This window comes from Opisthorchis viverrini (assembly GCF_000715545.1).
Source record: "Opisthorchis viverrini unplaced genomic scaffold opera_v5_241, whole genome shotgun sequence".
Taxonomy (NCBI): Eukaryota; Metazoa; Platyhelminthes; class Trematoda; order Opisthorchiida; family Opisthorchiidae; genus Opisthorchis; species Opisthorchis viverrini.
Window position 1 is genome coordinate 441,609 of NW_008751893.1, and position 9,319 is coordinate 450,927.

Here is a 9,319-nt window from a genome sequence, read left to right on the forward strand (position 1 = left end):
AGTGGTAGCCGAAGTTGCATCGGCCGTCAACGACCTACTGAAGGGCATGTTCTTTTGAGCATCATACTTAGCCGTAACTGTGCAGAGATGGAGACCATCTTAACAGCCGTATAATTTCCTCCGTGCATTGATAGATGCCATTATTGCGTCAGGTGGCTTCTCAGCTAGCTTGGGGGTCAAATGACAACTGGGAACTCCGGCCTCTGGTGCACGTGAAAGATCTGCAGACATCCATGTACTGTTTCTGTCTGTACGGAAGCATTTGTGTGCGTCTGTTTCTTTTATGTGTAAAATGAAGAACTGAGGAGAAAACCAACGGCATCCCATAAAGATACGTATTTCAAGTTCAGCAAGATCAATGTGCCCCTGCGCCGGGAAAATTAAGGGAAATATCCCTAGGAAACCATCACCTGGTTCAGCAACGGAGAAGCGCGTCCGAGTGAAGGCTTAGTGTTCAAATACTTTCACTTTCTAAAACAATAGAGGTCAACAAATTCGGCACAAGGTTCACTAAAAATGAATTGCAGCAGACTACGAACAGTGAGGCCGTGAACCGTGCAAAAACGAATCTGTCACCAACGTCCACTTAACTATAGGCGTGCTTATTTCATTTTATATCCAAGAATGTGAGCCCATTAAGGTTGAGGACATCAGCATACTCCAAGAGTAACGCACCTAACGTATTTGGAGTGAACTTAGCATGGATGAAACAAGTCACGTCTGAGATGAGCCAGATGGTAACCGGAGCTAAGTCAAAATAAGAATTAATAGTACTAAACGGTACGAAATAATGGAATGTAATTCATCAGAGTTGCACTCAGTGCCTTATGAACTCTAGCGACAAGAGTCGAATTAAACCTTGCACATTTCAACGAAATGGTTTCCAGTTCTTGTATCAGTGTCACAACTAAACGTCCCCATTTCATACCAAGTGCATATCCTCAGTAAAAGCATAACTAGCAAGGTGGATGGTCAAGTGAACAACTTGTCGCACAAATCGACTTTAAGTATGTAAGTGGATTCATCCCGGTTGGTTTCTCATCGATGGCAGCAGTTCCTGTTTTCCACATGTGAACCCTTTAAGTGGTTCGGAAACAGCCAGTATTTTTGCCAACCTAATCTTTTCTGGAATCTACAGGTCATTTATGGTTGTTTCGCTCTGAGAGAAACCACACGAGGGGACAAACAAAATTTGTCTCTACTGTGGGGGTCCCTTCACAGAAGAGACGATCCTTACTCTCCATAATGGGACATTTGGGGGGCAAACTAAGCCAAGAATTCTAGACAATTTGTCCTAATGAACTACTTTTATTTTCAACAGAGGCTTCATGCAAATGAAGCTGACACATGCTGAAAAGTTGAAATACTGCGTGGCTATTTCGCCCTCATTGGGAATCACCAGCATGGCGCATCCAACGAAACTCAGAGAGCTTCGAACCCGCGACCCTGCAGTTCAAAACTAAACTGTTCGGTCATGAGCGGCCGATCGGATTGTGCTCGTACTTCAGCAACCACCACCAACCAAAAATCCACACCACGGGACTTCCCGTGTCGACATGCTTCTCCAGTGGTGACTTCTAATATGGAAGCTTCGATCCTGTGAAATCATTCTTTCTCTGAGCTACGTATACGCCGTTGGTAGCATGAAGAGGATATCTTACTTCTCAGTTTTGTAGTAGAGACTCGGTAGCACCAAACCTCATGGCGTTGGGCATCAGCCCCTCAATTGGTCATGAGTAAGGGAAACCTTGGAGTCCGAAGTAATTTTACAGATGACATCTTCCGTGTTCTCACCGATTGTAATTACCGCACTGCGAAATCAAGGGTGCCTTGCCAATTTATGACATCATCTTACAGCCTTTGGATGACCACTCCCGACTGATCTTCAGAAAATCTCAACTTGAAAAACCTGGTCCCTCCATGAGATTAACTTTTAAAATGTCTTTCTCCGGTCGTCCTTTTGAATGGTCTATCCGAAGCGAAAGTTTTACGAAGGTTGGACTCATTGAAGGGACCAAGCAGAGGCGGTCTCTTCTGGGAGCTTAGCCGTAAAATTGATGAAGGATTAGGAACAAGCATTTTCATTCCAAAGGTAGCCTCCACGGAGAACAATGTACTATTTAGATGTCATACAAATAACGATAACTTCATTGCTACCGAACGTCTCCACAACACTGATCAGGTATTTGATTGATCTCAGGAAACATAAAATCCCAGTGCACGAATTTTGAGCCACGGGAATATCTGAACTGACTTGGTTTGGACTTCGGAGTGGCTCCTCAAAAAGTATCAATTCCGAGCCTAATCTCACGGGACTGGTGGTAAGTGGCATTAGTTGAGGGATAGTTGCTCTCAAGGGAAAAACTGTTCCCCGAGAGCAGCGTCTAACAACTGCCTTCGGTTATTTATATGGGGTCAGTCTATCCGACCGAGACTAACGCGAACATGTGCTAATACTATCGACTCGATTTATTGAAGGAATGCAGTACGTATCCGAGGGTAGCAAAAACAGGTTATTACAATGTACCCCTATTATGGAACAATACATCAAAGCCAATATTGCACAACCAGTGCAACCACAGAAAACTATTCGAACGAGAAAATGGCAGTGTGCTTGCCACAGAAAGTCACACGCCTGCCACAACGGAGTTCACAGGCTGTCCATGGCAGCGTCCATTCGACCGATGAGATCAGCTTTCTTCACACTCGTGTCACTATCAGCAGTCTGGTACTGCTGTTTCGTAATCTTCCCAGTTAATACACGCTCAGCTTGTTGGGCACTCTCATGCAGAAGGTCCCGATAGGCGACGTCCATTGCCATCACTTCTTTCAACTAGAAATAGTAAAACATGGAATATATATAGCGGGTGAGTAGGGAAGCATAGTAAACTCTAGGCAAAACGAAAACATGCCATTAGCGGTTGAAAACGCCAAAGGCTGCAGAACTTAACGTGAGCATGGAAACATGAAACAGAGCAACGCCCAATCAGCTTACCTGAGCACTAGAAGCTAACTGTAGAACGGATAGCACAACGGCGGATAAACAGCTGCGTGTGGTGATCAAGTCCATATACGGAGGATTGGTTTGCAGAATGTTATCCCTTAGTGACAGATGATACCCTCCCCAATCGTTACATATTAAGGCAAAAATAGCGGCGAATACCTCGTGAAAAGGAAGACTAAGTAGTGAACCTTATTATCACATACACTTCGATGAACGGCCTACATCGACTCCATACATCCGTGAAACCAGTCCGTGCGCCTGGTATTTTATCCCGTTCGGAAGTATATCCAGTGAGTACGACAGCTAATGTCAGTGTTTTGAGGTCCATGGTGATGATATGAACCAGATAGCAAAATCCTATCTACATGGATCGTTTTCGGCACCTTATCAAACAAAAATGTCGCGCTACGAGCCAGTCCCAAAGTAATCTAATCCAGCTGACCATAAGCCTTCGCTCTTGAAAATGGCAAGCAAAAACTTACACTTGATGTATTCAACACAAAAATCACTGAACTGTTCCGTTTGCCCAATCGACCTTGACAGGGCACTCATGCCAGCGATCATCAGTCAACAGTATGTCACGAATTCAAGAGTCACGTATACTATTTACCTATTAAAAAGGATCAGTCAGTTCGACCCTGAGACAAGAGCGATCCAACCAACAGGTTTATTCCGATAGGCCTCCCTTGACCTACCATAGGAGTTAGGAACGAATCGAGCAGTGACGGGGCCGGAAATCACAACTACTTGTCAGTCCTGCCCTAGCAATCATGCACAATCAGGAATTTATACCACCTCTCTCCTATCACCTGATTGACCGTAATAGTCGTGCTTACTGGCACTTCACCCCGCTTTGTCAGATGTAAGTTACATACCTACAAGTGGTTAACGAACTCTGTCACGAAATTCTGCGAACGTGACCAGCCGAATCAATCAGAAATAACAAAATCAAAATCAAAAACGGGGAATGTCGCTCAGAGCTGAAAGATCAAGTCCTATAGGAATCGAGAGCGAAGAGCAGTTGATCGAAAAAATCCCAAAAACAGGTGAAAGGGCTAGAGTTAGAACATGGAGGTCAATTTTCGCACTGGCACACCGATACCATGAACAAAAAGTGTAGGTGACAAGCTGCTAGGGTGCAATCAATTGTACGTCAAGTTCACAATCCTACTCTAATTTCTGAATCTGTGGTATGATAGGGTCCGAGAGTAAAAATGGCCATATTCGATAATACAAAGACCAGATAAACTAAGCTTAGAAGTGTTTCGTTCAATGCTTTAGGCGCTTTTGAGTTATGTACCGGTGTCAATCGCCTCGCACATAATGCAGCTGACATATCTCCACCTTGCATCGGTGACGTTGCTCACGTTCCCGAGAAGTCCCAGAATCTTCCATTTCGGTCAGCTCAGACGCTCTTGGTGTTACGTTTCCGGCCAAGTGTGCAATGTTGGTAGCTGGTGCCGTGCGTCAAACGGGCAAAGGATGTCTGTGTGCCGCTCGTTTTGACCGCACCAATTTACTGCTGCTGAGTACAGCACAGTTTGTAAATTGGCCTAGTTTGGGCCAAGGCCCTCAGTGCCCATCTGGGTTAGGGAACTTATCTGGATTCGTTTCAACCCGGTAGTCGCACCCTCACCAAGTGTTCCTGGTGGTCTCTCAAATACCAACTTATGATCAAAATCGACAGATAGGTCAGCGGGGACAATGGTTCTGAACACAACTCCGCCAGCTGTGACCAGCGACAATGTTATCAGTCTGTGTCCATGTTTGGGCAGCAAGGAGGCGCTAGGTGGCAGAGGAATGGCTTCAGTAGAGAAAACTATTGCTGGTCCGAGCAAAAACTTAACAGCCTATTGAGCGCGAAAGCCGGTGCTAATCAACAGATACTATGTTGTATATGAGCTCCATCGGTGGGACCAAAATTGGACTATCCTGCTATGGGTCATCGGTCATGGGCAGCAGCACCTCGGGATTATAGGGACCTACTCATCATCACACAGGAAGCAGTCACTATAGTACAAAGGAAGTTTTTTACAACAGTGCTCACAAGTTTATGAACCCAGTCACCCACATACTTGACTGTTCAACTCACAGCCTCACTGGATCGCGAGGCTTCTCTTTTTTTCTCATACGCACAAACACGTCGCATTAAGCTGACTCATCGGACATCGATTGTCTGCACCGCCTAGTCAGCGTAGCAACCACTCATGTGCCGACGCGCCCACGTATACGCACTCGGACCTACATGGAGAGAAACCACACCGACTCACGCGCGCGCAGGGAGCAGGACGTCAACCTCTCCTCAAGTCCACGGACAACCATGGAGTACGTGTAGCAGTCGAACTGCGGAGAAAAACACGTTCCCGCCGTCCGGACTTCCACCAAGGGACTCTCACATACGATAAGTTCCCTTTTCGACTTGCTCCCATCCTCGCACTGTATTTATTTTTATACGTGTCGCAACCATACAAAAACTTCTATTAGTGCACATTCACCTGATTTGTATTATGACTATCATCACCTGTGCACTAATAATGGACATCAATGCTTCTTTAATTCCAATTCCTTCAATGTGAGAGAGACCCTCTAAATCAGTACGTTAAGAACCAGGCACTATTTCCCACTGATATGGGTAAATCACTTGGGATAATTTGTGCACTTTATGAAAATCATAATGACGCGCTTTGGAGCGTAAAGCTTCTTTTTGAAAGCAACGATAAGCAGTAGTAATAAACAGGCCAACTGGACAACAGAACTGAAAACGGGTAAAGTGAAGAAGTACGTCACATATGATGCAAAATGGACGCGGGCATTTTTCAACAAGCTCTTCAGGCACAAGAACACTTAACCGATGCATAAGTGATAAGAACCATGCCGCGCGCGTTCCTTACTAACTCAAGACTGCTGTTGAGTAAAATAGGTCATGATTCGGGACATGAGCGTATTACTGATATCCTAGAGGTGAAACCTAGGATTATAAGGTGGGCTTCTGCATTGAAATGGACGCGAATACCAGAGGCCACCTTAAAGGACGAAACGATGAGAAACATGAAAACCATGGAATAGCAGCATAACATACCCTTTCGCTGCTTTCCAAACATAATTCACTCAATTTCGTCTGCACACGGGCCAATGTTTGGTTGATTTCTTTATGTTCCGCGTCCAACTTACGACGATCAGTGGCGAACTGTGTGGCGTCTTTGCTAGCTTTATATCGGTTGATTGCATCTTCGTAACTTTGATAGACATACGTACGCCGTTTATATAATTCCTGTGCCTCGTCAACAATAGCCTGGGCGCGCATGCGCAGTTCGGCTTTCTCGTCCTGAAATGAAAAGGCGTCCCTATTCGTAAACGGGTAAAAACAGCAACAGATAGAGGTGAATGTAAACCAAACAACCAGCGACTGTTGGCCAAAACTGTTTTGCTTCTTGATTATTCACATGGACTACTCAAACCATTAGGCTAACCGGTAAGATCCATGGTCAACGACATTTTACCAGATTTCAAGCGTGGCGACGGAACTGCAGTGCGGAAACTGCCTCATTTAGTCTAATGGGAATCTGGTGATAGTTATCGAGATGTGATAGGCACCGAGTCAGCAACTGCACCTCGTATAAAGCACATGCTTATTGATGAATGACACCCAGCGCGGCTAAATGACCTGCCAAGTCATGGACAGCAACGGATTTGTGATGTTCCAAGCGTCAAAACTGGATGCACAGAGGGTGACAAGTAGGCTTGATTAAACTCTGAATGGCTCTGAAGACATCAGTGCGTAATAAGATCCCCGAAAATTTCTGTGATAAGGTTATTAAGGAACCCCAGAATAGCGCATTTAGCAGATTCGAGACCGTTAGAAAAGGTTCTGTTGGGTAAAGGCAACCGAACTCCATGTATCGATAGAGGCCCAATCATGACAGTATTTTTCGGTTGTAATTCCTCCCACACCGAAATTCGTCTATTGGCATCAGAACACCTAGAATCCGTTCACTAAATAACAAGTCGGTCAATAAAAAAATATAACAATATTTCAGCTGTAGCACTCTTCCAATGCCCAGCTGCCATGCCACCCGAAGGAAGCCCGAGGGCTGAGATACTGCCAGGTTGCCCAAGCCTAGACAGCCTAGACAAGTTGGTTACCACAGTACCAATACATAGGCACCTCCGACAATTCGAAGCGAACGAATGACTTCAAAAGTCTTTTGCAATCAGAAAAGGTGAGAAAAAATAGTCTTAGAGAAAACTGTTCGGGGCAAGTTACTCTAGGACGATCGACCTGTGAAAACACTAGGTTGTGCTCCAAATATGACCATGTAAACGTAACCAACTGGTTAAAACAATAAGGGAAGAATTCTCAAGTCACATTGACCCATCAGTCAACTAAGGCAGTGCACATCGGTTTTCACTACCAGCGCAAACCAGTGCGACACAAGCTTCGACTATCCTCAGAATGAGTCAAAAGAAAGATAGAAGTGCAGATAGGCGTTCTACCGTCTGAAGATATCAAGTGGATGACACGCTACCTTCTACACGAAGATACAATCCTTATCACATGGTAAAATAATGCGGAAAATTCATGTCCCAGTAGTGTGCAGAAGCTCACTATAATGCAGAATTGCTGTTGAATTCACGGTCTCTAGACCCGTCTCGAGAATTAAACAAATAAATCAAACAGCAGCACGCGTCTTTTTGATACGGCTATCATCCAATACACCGTGTCGAAGTTTAGTTAGGTTTTATTGTTTAAAAATCATGAATAGATGCTCTTCAGACACAGTATTCTGTACACCATCCAGAAAAAGGTTCCGAAGAAGTTCAAGTAGGTCATGTTTCAGAAAAACCGCCTTGTATACAGAACTACGTGTGCCGAAAAACAGTAGATGAATCATAACCGAAAAATGGCACTTCGATAGTGATTGACACATGAAGCTAGCACTAAGTCCATCTACTCTTCCCTCTTATTTGTCTCAGAGAAAGGTCTTCAAACGAAGTGTCTTACTTATGCGGTGGGACGAAGATTATTCCTGGTGATGATGAAGACAAACACTACTAACTCCGTGGTTCGAAATGCACATCATGCACCGGTACCTGAGCGGCCAAAAAAAAATCAACGGAAAATCATGGGGGAGGCCAGCAACGAGGACCGCTGTTGGCAGACCTGTCTGCAACCACTAAGCTAGAATGTTTGACACCTCTGTGGATAGAGAAATAAAATTCATTATCGAAAAGGCGAAATATTACTACTATCGCTACACTTATGGGTGGAAGCGCAGAGAAAAGATGTCTGGGGACTTCAAACCATGGAGATAAGCGGACAAGCATATGACGAAAATAACGAGATTTGGGGAGAAAACTCCTGTCAGGCAAAACCACTTACTCGAAAAATGGAGAAGTCCAAACGAACATAGATCAAGACGCATACAAAGATAATGCAAAAGGCTGTTATCAACATCAATGGTTCACGTAACATCAACAGCATGTTGAATCGATAGTTGAGCTGAAAAGAGTAAAAAAAAACCCGACTATAAAAAAGACGAAATATTCCACGTCAGGAAACAAAAAACATTAGGTTATATAAGCATACTGGCCTGGATGCATCCCAATTAATTTGGGAGCTAACCGGCTTCAGACTTTTCATAAGCTTGCCGGAACCGTATCGAAAATAAGTTCGCGTCTTAACCACAGAACCATCTCAAGCCTAAGGCTGGAATCCGTTGTTTATATTAGTGAGAAAATTCGTTCCTCACTTAAAAGAATCGTTCAGTGGATACAACTCTGCTGTTTAGCAGAGTTTAGCTCCTAGTAAAATAACAAAGTAAACAGCATTCCTATAATTTAATATCAGTTGTCACAATGGCGTGGTATTGTGTTAGTATACAGCGGCCACTTGAACTTAAAAATACACCGCTGTTCTCTAGAATTTAGCGCATTGCGGCTTAATTTCACAGGGAGTATTGTAACCAACCCTCGCATGTTTCTGTAGTAACTATGAGCAACAAAGGTTAAAATCAAAGAACGTCTAGAGTAGCCAGATACGCATAATCGGAAATTCACTTCGGTGCGTATTTGCCCTGCAGCCCGCAGGAAATGCGGGTGCTAAAACAATGTCAGTCTTCTTAAACCCAGGCAACAGCAGTCGGGATAGATTCGGACGTAACGAAAGCTGGTACATGGGCACTTCTTTTCAATGGTTAATAAAACTCAAGCCTGGGAGAAACCGGTAAATGACTCTTCGGAAGATGGCATCACAAAACACGTCATTTCCAAGTCATCTCTTATACTACCTGATAAAAATGTTTTGCCTCCATCGAT

At 44.3% G+C, this 9,319-nt stretch overlaps 1 protein-coding gene across 1 annotated transcript in view; it reads right to left on the reverse strand.

Annotated features, from left to right (window-relative positions):
- Positions 1 to 2,453: 2,453 nt before the first annotated feature.
- T265_08784 (hypothetical protein) overlaps positions 2,454 to 9,319 on the reverse strand; it is a gene marked incomplete at both ends in the record, with an annotated part of 16,681 nt that continues 9,815 nt past the window's right edge. Inside the window, 2 exons of the mRNA XM_009174684.1 lie at positions 2,454 to 2,833; positions 6,084 to 6,329. Coding sequence (XP_009172948.1) covers positions 2,651 to 2,833; positions 6,084 to 6,329 — 429 coding nt within the window. The remainder of the gene's footprint in view (positions 2,834 to 6,083; positions 6,330 to 9,319) is intronic.